This window comes from Capricornis sumatraensis, chromosome 6 (genome assembly GCF_032405125.1).
Source record: "Capricornis sumatraensis isolate serow.1 chromosome 6, serow.2, whole genome shotgun sequence".
NCBI classification, from domain to species: Eukaryota; Metazoa; Chordata; class Mammalia; order Artiodactyla; family Bovidae; genus Capricornis; species Capricornis sumatraensis.
Window position 1 is genome coordinate 117,491,113 of NC_091074.1, and position 16,019 is coordinate 117,507,131.

At 49.0% G+C, this 16,019-nt stretch overlaps 1 protein-coding gene across 1 annotated transcript in view; it reads right to left on the reverse strand.

Annotated features, from left to right (window-relative positions):
- Positions 1-1,391: 1,391 nt before the first annotated feature.
- The window catches only part of BRINP1 (BMP/retinoic acid inducible neural specific 1), a 143,751-nt gene continuing 129,123 nt past the window's right edge, over positions 1,392-16,019 (reverse strand). The window contains exon 7 of the mRNA XM_068974535.1: positions 1,392-2,532. Coding sequence (XP_068830636.1) covers positions 1,392-2,532 — 1,141 coding nt within the window. The remainder of the gene's footprint in view (positions 2,533-16,019) is intronic.

The window sequence follows — 16,019 nt, forward strand, 5'->3', positions numbered from 1 at the left end:
TGTGGTCCTATTTCTCTGCCAATTTGGAAATGAAGACTCAGACGCTCGAAGCATCTCTAGCAAGTACTATCGTAGCAAGAAGATAAATGCAGAGTTCCTGAAGGCTAAGACACGCTTTCTGCCCCAATCCTCTACAGATGTGCTTTGAAATGAGTTCTCTTCCTTACAGCTCTCCTTTCAATTTAAACCCCAAGTCCCAGACAAGGATTCTCAGTTTTCAGAGATGCCCAAGAAGTGGCAGTGTTAGTGCATTGTGTGTGTGTGTGTGTGTGTGTGTGTATTCTGAGTTAAAGGATCATGCTTTAGATACCCACTTGGGGAAGTTGGCCTGGCAGACCAATGCAATTTTAAAACCCACCCTATTTTATTTCAGGTACTGACTTTAAATCAAAGTAAAATACTCAGAGTGCTTCTAGGGTATCTGACACCATTTTTTTTTTTTTTTTTTTTGGAGACCATAGTTGAAATAAGTTTCTTTGTGAGAAGAAAAAAAGGGCCATCAAAACAACCTGAGACTGAAAGCTACTCCATCCCTTGGCAGCTCAGCTGGAGGAGTAAACACCACTGTGGCCAGCATGATGTTAGAAGGAGCACGGCCAACGGGGTCAGGAGGCAGGGTCACCTCGCTGTTTGGCCAGTAACCATATGTAGCCATGGGCTCGCTATTTCTCTCTGAGGCTAGTTCCCAAACGCAATCAAGGAGATCAACAGGCTGATCTCAAAGGTTTCTTGATGGTTTTAACACCCTGTGATTATGTGAATCCTCTCCCCCAGGGTCCCAGGGTCCCAGTGTCCCAGGGTCCCAGGGTCCCCTATTGTCCAGCTTCAGTGAGTTTCAGTTTATTCAGTGTGAGGGAAGCTATCTGGGTGAGACAGTGCTGTCACTGAATCTCCACCCTCATGTGCAGACGAGTCAAAAGAACCACAAGGAATTAAGCATAAAGAGGGAAGAAATCATAACCGAAGAAATATCTTCTTTATCTATGTCCATTTCCTCCCACAAGGAAAAATGGCAGTGTCGGTTGTACATCACATATAGCTTTCTCTTTCGTGTTTAATCTTAGCACCTGCACAGCAGAGACCTTCACAATTTGTTGCATATGCTCTCTCCCATCCCCCCCCCCCCAATACAGCACCTGAGGCCTAAGCAGCACCTCCCTCCGAGCTCCTCCCAAGACTGAGACCCTTCTTCACGACAGAGTATAGAAATAACAGACATGCCCCACGGTTTTATACAGTTGCTAGAACGTTTTTTCGTTTCCAACAAATGAAGACTTCTCCTCCTTTCCTTTGAATAGTAATTACACTTTACAAATGTGTGTTTGTTTTGCTTTGCTTGGTCCTGTTCTGTTTGTACAACAAAAGGGAACGCCCGCGGCCGGGAGTCCCGGTTAACAGAGCTTGGCTGTCATCTGATCCGACTGTTTGAGGATCTCGGTGTTGTAGAGGTCCAGGGCGTGGTTCACCCTGATGATCTCGCTGTTGGTCAGTTTCAGGCGGTGTTTGAGCATACAGGAGAACAAGTCCAGCTGGGGCTTCCCCGGGGCCACAGGGGGGGCCAGGCGATTGATTCGGTCCCGAATGTCCAACAGGAGGAGCATGACAGACGAAGAGGAGTAGAACTGGCCGCCCTGCGTGTAGGACTGGTTGACCTGCTGCACGGCGCTGCGCAGGAGGTCGGCGTTGAACCTCAGGCTGTACCCGAACACCTGCACATCCGAGATCTTGATGTAGAACTGCCTCTTGGAGGGGTCGGACAGGTCCACGGGGCCCTGGCCAGTCTCATTGCGCAGGAGGGTAGGGAGCCGAGTCCGACTGCGTAGGTAGATATGGACCGTCTCGAAAAACGTTTTCCACCGGTTGCCCAGCAGCAGAGTCCAGTTGTAACACTGGCTGTTCTGGAGGCGGATCTTCTCCCAGCGCGGGTAGCCAAACTCGCCAAAGGGCATGTTCCAGCCCTCCGAGTGGCTCCCGCTGAAGGGGTTGACGTAGACGAAGAACATGGGGTCCAGACTGCTGTTGCGCATCTGGCAGATACGCATGGACATGCCGATCACCATGTGGATGAAGTCCATGCGGTTCTTGTTGCTCTTGAGAGTGAGGGACAGGCGCTTGCGCCACCGGGGGTCGAAGAAGGTGTCGAGGCGGATCTCGTTGCTGATGAAGGTGGTGTGGACGTAGAGGCGCGAGTCCATCTTCTGCAGCAGGTACTTGAGCTCCAGGTCCTGGAAGTCCAGGTCGGTCTCGAAGCTGATGAACTGCTCGCTGCGCTCCGAGTCCACGTTCTGCGGTTCGCAGCGGCCTCGGTACAGCTTGTAGCCCTTGTTGCAGGAGCCGCAGAGCGAGATGTTGGCCAGGCTGCACATGGCGCAGCTGTTGTTCCCGCCGATGATGCAGGGGATGGGGCGCTGGCACAGCGTGGTGCTGCCATGGCACACGCAGCTCCTCTGGCTCTCCAGGAAGGTGCCCCAGAACCCGTTCTCATTGCAGTAGAGAAGCGACTGGACCCTTGCAAGCCACTGCTGAATTGTCCTGGGGGACAGAGGGGAGATGAAGAATGTTAACCATCATGGGTGGGCTTGTGGTTCTCCAGCTGCTCATGCAAAGTGGGGCTGCCCAGAGGATGGAAGGACAGGGTAGGGCAGTTATCATAGGAAGGGCACTGAATGTCATTGCTGGGAACGACCGTGGAGCTCTGGATGATGCCGCAGACCAGCTACATGACCTTGTACTTCCCCTTCTAATGGTCAGTGTCCTCATGTGTAAAAAGGAAAGGGATGGAGTAAAAGTGTTCTTTGAGGTCCTCTCAGCTTTCTAAATCTATTATTCATTCATCTCAAAGGCATTTGATTCAGAACCTTAAAGTGTATAAACTCAAAAACCCTGCTGAATGACAACAAAGTGTAGAAAGCCAGCAGGAAAGACGAATTGCGGGGTTATTTCTTTTACCCTACTCCTGATGTTTCAACCCTCTTCACAGATCCTTCCCATAACATCTGAAAACTTCAGCAAAAACGAATTCTATCTTATATTACTCCGGAGATACGGCAGCGCTTCCGTATTGATGATCTCACGTGATCCTAATATTGCAGTTTCAGAACATATAAGGAAGATGCTATTCTCCTCATTTTTCTCCAAAATTTCAGTTCAGTGAAATTTCCATCACAGTATGAATGTCCAGGTCCCCCTCTCCACAGCCCCTCAACACTTTTATAAACAAACCCGAGCCTGTCCCAGATTCCAGCCTCTGGAACATTCCAGTGAAGACAGATACTCAATCAGATAAGAAGCAACAGAAAAATAAGTTAAAAAAAAAAAAGATGTAAGACAGTCAGCTTAGCGGCCTCTCATCTTTCCTCATTTCTGTACAAGTCCCCTCTTGGCCGTATTCCACACTAAGAATAATTCCTTACGTGTGTCTAGCACTTTTTACCCTCCCATTTCTCACTTGAGCTTCACAACAACACCCCCAAAATAACTTGTGACTTGAGGTCAGTCTGAGATCGCTTTGAGTCCTGGCTCCTCCACTCCTGAGCCCCGGGAATGCTGGCGGTTTTCCTCACCTCCCTAATCACTCCTCCCACGCTGGGCTGTGGTAAGGATGGCATGAATTTTTATGTGAAATCTTAGTCCCTAACTCGGTAGGTATTAGGGGCTCCATAAAAGTTAGGCTCTTGTTATTCCTGCCAAGGGACTCTCAGCTCCATTTTCTAGACGTGGCAAGAGAAGCTTGGAGGCAAATAAAACAGCAAGTGGGTAGAGGAACCTTCTGGCTCATAGCCAAGGCTTTTTTTTTTTTTTTCAAAGAAGAGTCAAGGAAGCATTTCTTAAGGCTGCCGAGCGCCGCAGTACTGTTAGTGGAGAGGATGCCAATAGTGGCAGTGGTTCCTGATCCCCAGTTTTTTATTTTAGGCCATGCTGTGTGGCATGCAGGATCTTAGCTCCCCAACCAGGGATCGACCCCATGCCCCTTGCACTGGGAACCTGGAGTCTTCTCCACTGGGCTGCCAGGGAGCTCCATTTTAGAAAACTGGAGACAGAAGCCCTTCTGCATTGTACTGCATCTCTGGTAGGACGTGGTAGCAATGCCCCTGTTCTCTCATTTCCTCTGCTCAGCCACAATCGCCAAGCCCAAGAACCAGGAGGCAAGCAGTGCAGCCTAATCCTGAATGGCACGTGCGCTGGCCCAGGCCGAACTTAGTTCGAGGCTCCACTCCATAAACGGGAACAAGTCACTTCATGTCTCTGAGACGCAGTGTCCGTATGCAAAAGGAGAATAATAAAGCCTATCTTAGGTGGTGAGGGAGAGGATTGAATGAGATGATGTCTTTAAAGCATTTAGCACAGAGCTGGGCATAGACCAATTATTAAAAAGGTAATAATAAGTATTCTTATCCCAGAGAATAAGCTGTTCCTTTGAAGCTACTGAGAAGCTTTCAGGATTTCCCTATCTCTCTGCGGTGGAGGGAAACCATTTGGTTACTGGGACATTTGGAAATGGATACTGTTGAAACTTGGCTTCCCAGAATGCTGCTGTGCTTATCAGCTGAGAGAAAATGGAGGCATAATTAGAGCGCTCCTTGGAAGGGCTCTGCCTTTAAGTCCAGGGAATGATCCTGGCTTTGGCAATGAAACCTCCCTCAGGACATTCTGAATGCTGTATTGCAGCCCCTAGTCTTTTGGTCAGTTTCCCCTCCAGTCTCTTAAGGCATGAGAGAGGGGAGCCCTCCATCTCTGAGCATGGAGCCCAGAAATGTTTGCTGAATGAATGAGCGGACGACCACTGAATGAGTGAACAGACCAAAATTAATATTTTTTCTTATTTTTCATTAAACAACAACAACAAACTCCGCTTCTGTCTCCCAAGCTGCAGTATTAGTTTTCAATCCCTTCCACCCACACAGCTCCAGGCCTCCGCGGTCTCTGCTTCGTGTGGACCAATCCTATTACAGCCTGGAGAACAGCAGAGGGCCCAGCCTTCAGAAAACGGAGCTGGAATGACAATGAGCCGCGCGGCTCCCACCTCCGGAGCCAGAACATCAACTGAATATGGGCTCTGAGTCATGGAGAGTGCTGCGAGCCACAGGGGCCCGCCACACGTCTCCGATTGCGTGGTTCCATCTGACCAGAGCGTCATTTCAAAACGCCCCTTTCAAAGGGCCCACACTTAGCCCCGTCACTCCCTCTCCAGGCGACAGGACAGTACCCCATTGAGAGCTCCACTGCTCCCATCTGCAAGGCATTCTATAAGCCCGGAGAGCGCCCCCTTTCTCGTGTCTCATCATTGGGACCCTTTGTCAGGACCCCCCCCCCCCCACCTCCTTGAATCAATGCCTCCTTGTGGCCCGGCTCTCAGCACCCTGGGGGCGGGAGGGAGGGGGCAGATGGAGGCCCCCGGGGAGGCCGCCACCGGAGGAGGGGCGAAGGGCCGATTAGGATTCCAGCCCTGTCGAGCGGGAGGCACCGGGGACAGAGGCCCTCTGAGGCGCAGCCGAGAGCTGCCTGGCACCTGCATAATCGTGAGGTTGTGGGCCGGATCAAAGAAGGCATTAAGGGTCCAGAGGAGGACCGCGAAGGAGGCGGGCGACAGGGAGGGGGCGGGGAGCGCCGGGCGGGAGGAAGAGAGGAGGGAGGAGAGAGGTGGGGCCCGGGAGGCCTGGGTGCTGGAGGAGGTGCGGGAGCAGGGGCCGACCCAGAGTGAAGGAGGAGGGGGCGGGAGAGGGGGCAGAGGTGACGGAGTGAAGGCGGAGTGAAAGCTGCGGCGGCTCCGTCGTGTCATGCACTGTAAGTCTGCCAGGCTCCTCTGTCCATGGGATTCTCCAGGCAAGAATACTGGAGTGGGTTGCCATTCCCTTCTCCAGGGGATCTTCCCCACCCAGCGATCGAACCTGGGCCTCCCGCGCATTGCGGGCAGATTCTTTACCCTCTGAGCCACCAGGGAAGCCCCGTAATTAGAGTGGGTGGAATGCGAATGAAGCAACTCAGCCAAGACTGTAACTCCCAGAATCAGGGAATGTAGACCCCTGATGGGCCATCTGCGTGCAAACAGTCCTTTTCTGAAGCGGGGCAGAGAGAGTGGTCAGACCAGGTAGAAATGTTACTGTTAAGTCCCAATTCCCAATGTCAGTAAACTTTCCTTAGATTCCAGTCCTTCATTTTGAAGAGATGAGCGAAACCAGAAAAAACAAGCCCATCCCAGTTTTTTGCACCCCTGTCCTTTTAGCACCAGCAGCTTCTCATAATGAGGACTCCACCACCATCAGAGCAATCTCCTGCACCTTCTCCACCTCTAGCTACTGCTCTGGGGAGCGGTCACTGATCCTCAGAAACCCTGCCAGGCTGGATGGCAGGCACGCTTGAAGCCAGCGTGCTCAACCACCAAGCATTCACTGTGCACCAGGCTCTGTGCTGGAGTTCTCCCAGAGCACTGTGGATAACCATCGGCAGCACAGAGAGCCAAGCCCCAAGAAGCAGGCGGGACTTGTCTGACATCACAAGCTTATGCCACATTCCAGACCAAGCTTTCTGATGCCAGCATGGGTGCACTTTCCGACGAACCACAGTATAAAATTATAGCCGGCCAGAAGAAGCAGGCAGGCCATAAGAAGAGACGTAAATGGAAATAATGGAAAAATACTGAAACTTTGAACGTGTGATGGGCCTATTAGCACATTCCTTGCTTCCCCGGGACCTGCCAGTCATCCCTCTCCTCCATTCACAGATAATTGGAGCTCACCGACAAGTGCTCAGGGACAGGCTGGAGACCAGGGGTAGGAGGGACCGTGATCTATAAATATCATTTCCCAGGCTGGCTGGTGACAGCCCGCCTCACCCCTTGCAATGCAGGAGCAGTTTAATAGGCCAGCTCCGGGGGTTGGGGGGTGGGGGTCGGGTCTCACAGAGGGCTGACACAATTCCCACCGTAAGGTAGTCCATGCGCGACAGTGAGCACCAAATTTTAAGGTGCTTTTCTCTGTCCCTGGAGATCCAAAGCATCTTCCCTTTTGAGCCAAAGCTGAACTTCAATACGTCCAATTCAGCATCTTTCTGCTGGATAGGACCCCAGCTCATTCTGATGGAGTGGGGGTTGGGGGCCGTGTTGACGAGTGGAAAGGAGGGAGGGCAGGAACTTGCATTTTCATTCCTAAAGCTGGAACCCCCTGGGGCCTGGTAGGCAGGCTCCCACAGAGGCGACACAGGAAGCAGCTTTGACCACAGAGGCAGAGAACCTTCGAGAAGAAGCAGCCCTGGAAATATCCAGCCATCTCCCTCATGTTTAGACCTGAGCCTTGAGGTCTGGTGGGGTGGAGGGTTGATGTTTTCCGAGTGCTTTTTCTATCATGGCAGCCAGCCTTTATCCTCACATTAGCCCCAGGAGATAGGACTGCCTCGTGACTTCCATCCCACCGAGAGGGCTCGGAGGACCAAAGCGGACTGCAATGTTCCCACGGTCACACAGCATAGACACAGAAGATCAGAGCTCAGGATGTCTCCATCCAAACCCAGTGTGTCCTCCACTCCCCACTGTACTGTTCCTACCCTCTCAAATCCAGGCTGGAGGAGGAGCTGGACTGTGGTCTACGGAGATGCCCCCGCTGCTCGCCTGCAGGCTCAGTCTTGGCCTCAGCCAGGGTTTGCCGAGGAACTGACAGGCCCCCCGGCGACACAGCTGGAGCTGCTCGGCATTTGGAGGGCAGAGGCTCTGCCACCCGGGGCTTCCCATCGGTGCTTTCAAAGGCGCAGGCCTCCCTCTCAGAGCCACCCAGGTGGGGAGCCCAGGCTGGAATTCCTAATTCTAGCAAAATTCCTGCTGATTTTAATTGGAGGTTTTGCCCAAGACAGGACTGCAGTGCCAGGCCAGTGACATTTTAGGGACAATCATGCAGATCAAGTGCCAAGGAGAAAGGGGAGAACAGCTCTAGGCTCAAAGAGAAAACCAGAATCCAGAAGTCTCATTTGCCTACTGGAAGTGTTTGTTTAAAAGGGAGAGGAGTTTTTTTTTTTTAAAAAAAAAAAAACAAACAATGAAATTGGAATTCTGAATCATTATTTATGCCCTGTGCTTCTGCCTTGGTATTTCTGTGACACTGTGATGAGTGTCTGAGTGATTCTGTGAGACTCTACAAACCGTGGACTTTATAGAGCAGAGACTAGGAAGACAAACAGCTGCTCTTAGGTTTCTGATGAAGCACTGTTTTGGGGGGTGTGCTGTGTATGACTGTGTGTGTGTTACAGTAACAGTGCTGAGAAAAGATGAATATGCCCATGCATGGAGCTCTGCTGAACGAAGCCTCGGTTTATGGACCTGCCAGTGAGAACTGGAACTGGCCATCAGAGCCACTCAGTGTCCATTCTTCCCACATTCGTACTTAGTTTTAATCATTCCCCTCTCTGAGCTCCTATCTCTGACTTAATAGTTGCTTCTTCTTCCTCTCAGTTTTTCACATGATGTCAGATCCTCCTGGAACAGTTCACAGCAGTGGGAAAAAGACCCGAAGAGAATCCTGGAGTCTCTCCCCACGATGCAGATGTTTTCTGGTTTGGTGTTGTGCCGTGAAGGCAATAGGTTTTTTGGGGGGAGGGCAGAAGCTGAGGGCAGAAGGCAGGAGAGGAAGAGCAGCAATGTAAAAATCTGACAGAGTCTTTAAAATCGGATTGTCAGAAGTTTAGCTGGGGAGGATTATGAAACAGTTTTGGCAGTTACAGTTTTGTGTCTGGAAAGGGGTGACAGGCAACATTTTCAAATTTGGCATTCTGCTTTCGGGCATGGCTGTGCTGGAGGCAAGTGAAGGAAGGATCCAGAAGCCTCCTTAGGGCTGACAGAGAGGCTAGAGTAGCAGGAAGCTCCCAGGTGGAGAGCTGCAAGAGCGACTTACTCTGCCTGGACAGCGGGCAGGCAGAATGGCAGACACAAACCAAGAGGCACGAATGCCAGAAGTGGCTGGTCAGGGCTAATGAGCTGCATCCTGAAGTACAGCGATCCTGACAGGGAGGGGGACTCAGCCAAGGAAATGCTGCGCCTGCTCTACCACTATTTTGCTGTGGATACCTGACCTTGGGATAACTCACTTCACCTCTTTGATTCTCAGTTTCTTTATCTGTCAAACGGGAAAGGTAATACCTACCTTACACTTAATCTTCAGAATGAGAAACAGACACAAAAAACTCCTGGGAGGTTTGCAGTGAAAGGTCACTGTGATTGACCATTAACCATTATTATTACTGAGGGCAAAGAATAACTGTGTTTCATAAATGTTCCAGGTAAAAATACTCCTCTCGGTTACTAGAACAGCCCAGCTGATTACAGCTTAATGTCCTAATCTCACTGGTCACTCACCTTCCACAGTTCTAATGAATGCTGTCCCCATGAAGCTTGAAGAAAGAGCTAGATGTGGCTCTGAAGTTAGAAAAGATGGGGTACGGAACCCCCACTCTGCTGCTTATTACTTAACCTTCAGCTAATCACTGTCCTTCCTAAGCTTCAGTTTTCTCAACCACAGAATGGAAGAGTAATACATTACTTGTGGGCTTGTCTTAAAGATCAGATAAGATAATGGATGCAAAGCTCCTGACATAGAGTAGGCGCACACTGTCTCTCAGGAAAACAAACTGTTGTGTTCCTCTTGAGCTCACAAAGAAAATGGTCCTTTTGAAATAAATACAGATTTAAAAATCCAGGGAAAGAATTCAATAATTGTTGCTGGATCCATTGAATATTGATATTAAAACAGCAACCTCAAAATCTCTTCTTGACACAATCTCTTCTATACCCCAGTTTCATTAACAGATGGATTACAGGTCTAAATGTGAAAAGTCATACAATAATAGCATCACTAAAGCACCTTTTAGAAGAAAACAGAGAGGGGTATCATGATGAGATTGGAGTAGGTAAAGATTTCTTAACACAGCTCACCATAAAGGGGGAAAAAAACACATTGATTAATAAGGGTATATTAAGATTAAAACATATCCATCAAATGATACCATTCCAAGAGTGGAAAGACAAGCCTGAGTTAGAAAATATATTTGCATTACCTCTACCCAATCAAAGACAGTATTTATAGTGCATAAATAACTCCTACGCTGGCTGGATGCTGGGCTAGTCAAAGGCAGTCCAGACTGCCTCAGTCTGCACTCCTTTCTGAGTCTCTTTAAACCAGAGCCGATGCAATTATCACGATTTACATTTTTCTTCTCAAAGTTCTCACTAAATCTGTTCAATAAATATGATACGTCTCCCCCACCCCCCAAAAATGGCCAAAAGGGGAAGTAGGCAACTGATATGATGCTATGAACGGGCAGGTCATAAAAGAGGATATTCAAAAGGCAATAAGCACGTGAAACTCCGTGTCATCAGTCACCAGGACCACGTCAACTAAAACTGCAACGGGATACTACTGTAGCAGGATGCTACCATCAAAATAGAAAGGACGAGAAGCACTAAGTGTATGTTCATATCCACAAGGACGTGGAACAATGGAAAACTCTTCTGCGCTATGCTACCTGCAAGAGAGATTACTGGCTCAGCAACGTTGGGAAAATTGGCAAGTACCTACTGAAGCATCTGTAAAGCTGAGGAAGCCCGCCCCTAGTAGACACCCAACACAAACGCACACGGAAGTTCACCCCAGGGCATGTGGAAGACAGCAGCGCGTCCTTGGCGGGCCCCATCCTGGAGACTGCAACAGGAGAAAGGACGTCTAGAAACACAGTGGAGCGCCCTTGCGAGTGAGGGTGCCGAAGCCGCACAAAACAGCGCGGAGGAATCTCACAGAAGAATGAAAGGTAAGAGAAAGCCAGACACCAAGGTGCACACTGTGTAAAAGAGGAAAACCTGCGCTAGAGTGGGAGCAGCCATGAGAGGCGTGGTTCCCCTGGAGAGAAGGCTGGCGGTGCCTGATGGGAGCGAAGGGGACACTGCCCTGGGGATGACGCCCTGCTCCTGGATCTGGGTGCTGGCTACACGTAGGAATTCATCTTGTGAAAATTCATCTTACTGCACACTTAACGGGATTTTCACTTGCTATATAACTCTAACACTTCCATAAAACATTCACCCCCAAAAAAATCATCCTTTAAAACAACCAGAAAAACACTATTAAGGCAGCAATATGTTACATTTTTCTATCACTTTTAAACTTTCCAAAGCTCTTCCAGTGGGTTCTCTGGTTTCGATCCGCACACCTTTTCTGTGTCATAGGTTGGGTTGAAAAGGGTATCAGGGATTTTAAAAAAATATGGAAAACTGGGCTCAGAGAGGCAACATGATGTCCTCAAGGTCACCAGTGAGCTGCCGCATTGCTAAGATTACAGCTTGCCCAGGTGTGAGTTTGCTGGGCGACGTGGAGGGTGGAGGTGGGGAGGAACATAGGGGAATGGTGCTGAAGGGGGTAAAGAGCTGCAGAAATGGTTAGAGCTCAGTTCTATTTCTGACTCAGTCCTCTGGATTTTATTCTGAACAGGAAGCTACCTCTGAGCCTCAGGGAAGGAAAAAAAAAGAAAAGCTAAAACAACAAAAGGGTCGGAAGATGCTTATTTTCTTGCCTTACGTCATCGGAGTGAGTCAGTTGCCCTACCTGCTACCAACGCACAAGGACACCCAGGGGCGGGCCTGGAGACATCCCTGGTTTCAGCGCTGGGCTGAGCAAGCCTTGTGCATCTCTCACGCAGGAGTCAGCTGCCGGCACCCATCTCTTCCCCTCACCTCGAGCTTGCACCCTTGGGGTGCTGTGGGGTTTGGCCTCACTGCCTTCTTTACCCCCATAAAGAGAAAAGAAATGCAAAACATATTCTTAGTTAAAAGCTTCGCTTCCCCCATGGTTGGGAGGGTACTTCTAGGCTTCTGTGACTGACAACAGGCTGCCCTGAGCCGGCTTTGGGTTATCTGTGGGCTTGTACCTTTTCCTCAATAGGACAGTTGAATATACACTCAAAATGGGTCTTTGTCACGAATTTGCTACCCACTCCTAGGGTGCCTGCACGGGTATGGTACACACCCCCATCGGCAGGTCAGGGACCATGAAAGAAACTGAAAGTGAAAAGTGACTGGGGTCTCCTGCATTGCAGGCAGATTCTTTCCCAACTGAGCTATGAGGGAAGCCCCAGGGACCGTGAAAGTAGCAATTAACTATGGTGGGTGGAGCGGTCTGTGTGTTTAGCACGCGGATTTTCAGAATTCCAGAGTGGAATGATGCCTAGACAAGCCTTGGTCCATGGGCACCTGAGAATGACCTACTTGAGGTCACAAGTAGCACCTGGACCCCCCGAAGCACAGTATTTCCTTGGAGGAAGGAGGCACCCTGCATACAGCTCACCCTCTCCCAAGAGGACGCACAGCCTTCTCCCTAGCTGCCTGTGCACTGGGGGAAAGGAAATATTCACACTTTTCAAGCATTACTGGACACTGGCTTTGAACGGATAATCTTTCTAGGAGACACAGAACATCACTGTGGCCTACTGATCAGCACAGGTGTTTATGCGGGGGTCAGGTTCTCTCAGAGAGTCTGGAAGTTATTTCCTGTGGATATTTCCGCAGTCTTCTGGAATCCTCCACAGCTGGCAGAATCCCCTTCCTTCCCATTTCTGGTATCCTTTTCAAATAATAAAAGTTATACTATGGAACATCCTCACCCTTTAACCAGCTTCCAAGAACACAAAACAAGAACGACAACATTTACCTAGGCTGAAGCACGATGTAAGGGGCATAAACCACAAGATAAATCCACTAAAACAACCGCTGTCTTGATTGACAGGGATTCTCAAGGGCCGGTTTGTATGAGAAGATATTTCTTCACAAGGTCCGTGAATAGTGCACTGCCCTCTGTACTAAAATGTATCACAGTGGAAACAAATGAACAAATGAAAAGCCCACAGTGTACAGCAGGCAGCCTTGCATCCTCTGACACTCCTGCCACAGACGGGAGACCTCTGGTACCTCCCCTCGAATCTGGACGGGTTCCACCACGCCTTTGATCACTGAAACGGGGCAGAAGCGATTCACTTAGTTTACAGACTCAGCTCTCAAGAGACCAGTAGCTTCTACTTCTTGTCTCTTGGAAAATTCCCCTTGGAGCTCTGAGGCCACTTATAAGCAGTCTGACCACACTGCTGGAGAGAACACATGAACAGACCCTGAAGAGGGGAGCTGCCCAGCTGAGCCTGGCTTTCTGACCGTCTCTGCTAAGGCTCCGGATATGCAAGCAAAGCCTGAGAACCTCCAGCCCAGCCCAGCCCAGCTGCCAGCGGAATACCACTGAGTGGTGGCAAGTAACTTCCTGTGCAACAGAAGAGCTGCCCAGCCAATTCTGGTGCAAATTTCCAACTCATAGATCAAGAGCATAATATGATTGGTGCTTTAAGGGCCTAAATTTGGGTCACTTTGTTAAACAGCAATAAGTATTCAAACTATTATATACCCTGAGCCCCCAGAGAGAACCCAGGATCTCTCTTCCCTGTTCCATTACTACCCAAGTTATGTTACTGAATGAGGCAGAACTTTAAAGATGTCTTCTCCCTCCCCAAGATCCCAGGCTCTAATCCCAAGATCTGTGGTTAGGGTAAGGTATCATTCCCAAGACCGTGTCCTGATATTTGGCACAGAAATTATCTAGATGACCTAAACTCATTAGAGATGTCCCTTTAGGAGCAGAGAGTTTTCTCTCCTGTTGGCAGAAAGGGAATTTGGAGAGATCTGAAGCATGAGAAGGACTTGCCGCACCTTTGTTCCTGTGAAGGTGCAGTGGTCCATGTACCAGGACTGGAGAATAGCCTCTAGCAGCTAAGAGTGACCTCTGGACCAACGGCCAGCAAGGAAAAAGTAACCTCAGTCCTACAACCACAGAGAAGTGAGTTCTGCTAACAACCAGACTGAGCTTGGAAGAGGGTTCTGCTCACAACTTCAGCATCTTGACTTCTGCTTGTGAGACATCAGCTAAAGATCCAGCCACACCAGGCCTAGCCTTCTGACCCATGGGAGCTGCGAGATAATAAATGCCTGGTGCTTTCAGCCTCTAAATGTGTGGTGGTGTGTTACAGAGCAATACACAAGCAATATATTGCGTATATTTGCAAGGAAGTCAAACCAGTCAATCCTAAGGGAAATCAATCCTGAATATTCATTAGAAGGACTGATGCTGAAACTGAAGCTTCAATACTTTGGCCACCTGATAAGAAGAGCTGACACATTAGAAAAGACCCTGATGCTGGGAAAGATTGAAGGCGGGAGGAGAAGGGGATGACAGGATGAGATGGTTGGATGGCATCAATGACTCAATGGACATGAGTTTGAACAAGCTCTGTGAAGCTGTGAGGGACAGGGAAGCCTGGCATGCTTCAAGTTCATGGGGTTGCAAAGAGTCGGACACGACCGAGTGACTGAATGACAGCTCTGTTTCATTTTACTCTTTAATAAAATGACAGGAGTAGGTTAGATGACCTTTTAGGCTCCCTGACAGCCACAGCATTGTATGCTTTTGTAATTTTAGGCCATTTAGCCTTCCTGAGCTTCAGATTCCCAAGGTTAAGCACAGGTGCAGGCCCAGTCCTGCGCTGGTTTTACTTTACCTGCTAGATCTCAAGATCTCTGTAAACAGAGCTGTCTTATTCACCACTCCACCAGGACCCCTTGCACAATGCCTGGCACTTAGCAGATAATCACTAAGTATCTGCTGGATGAAGGAACGCATGGATAAATGAATGAAGATTCAGTGTAATTATTAATGCACATATTCTCCAACGAGAACAAAGGGCTATGCCTATGCAGGAGGGCAACAGAAGAAGGGGAATCATTTCATAACCCTGGCTGGTCGTTAATCGCTGTAAGCCTTAGTGTTCTCACCTGTGCCTGGGGAGTCTAATCCTTGTTCTAGCTCTACCCTCTCAAGTTAATATAAGGATCAGATAAGAGCACTGCTGTCCTTTGCAAAACAAAATAGTCTATATGTAAAGTATCTGTCTTGTACATAAGGTATTTGTCTTAGTGATAGTTTGCTTTTTAGAGTTAGGAATGCCTCTAAGCCAAATGGGGTAAATTTATTCCCTAATTATGCCAGAGACTGAGTCTCTTCCTGCTGTTATTTCGGCCACTGCTGGTTAGCAGTCCTGCCACCTCTCCGCAGGAGTTGTACCTGCTGGGAGACTGGGCCATTAGCATCTGTTTAAGCAGAAGGTGTTAGAAACTCAGCCCAAAGGAGTCTGGCTGAAGGCTGAGGCTCTCTCTCGTCAGGAACTCACAACCTGTAGCGGCACACCAAGTAATCTGGGTCACTGCCTTTCCACCTGGACTAACTTGTCTTCTACGGCTGTGTGCAGAGGAACCCTAACCCTTTAAAACATTCAGAAAGAATGGTTCTGTGACCAGACAAGTTTTAGAAAACATGCACATGATCCCTTCTCTACTGAATTTTTTTTTTAAATTTAACATTTATTAAACTTATTCAACCAACACATTCCTCCCCTTCCCCCATTCCTTCACCCCTTTCCAATGTCCTATCGATGCCCTTAAGGGAACTAATTTTTGCATGGTTTCCACCAAGTGCACACATCGTGGGATGAGACCATACTTATGGTAGTGAAGAGAGGCTTCTAATCCAAGGTGAGTTTGGTCCCCAGAACAGCAATATCAGTATCATCTTGGAACTGGGACCCATCCTCACCTATGGAATCAGAGACCACTGGGGAAGGGCCCAGCCAGCTGTGTTCAAAAAGCCCTCCGGGTGATGGTGAGGACCACTGCCCTAGCCCACAGATCAGTGGTAAAGCTCATGTCAGCACAGGGAAGAAACCGAATCTTCTTACATCTGGGAGAGAGATTCCATTGACTCTCTAGAGAACATTTCCTAAGTGCATTCCTGGTATTTTTCCCCAAACGTTACTCATCATCTAAAAGGTAATATACAAATTCCACAGCTAGGTATTCAGTCCCTCCACAATTTCACTTCAAAACACTGATCTAATCTTATTTAATAACAATTAGGGCAACCACACTAAGATCTAGTATTTGTTTACCACTTGCTATATGC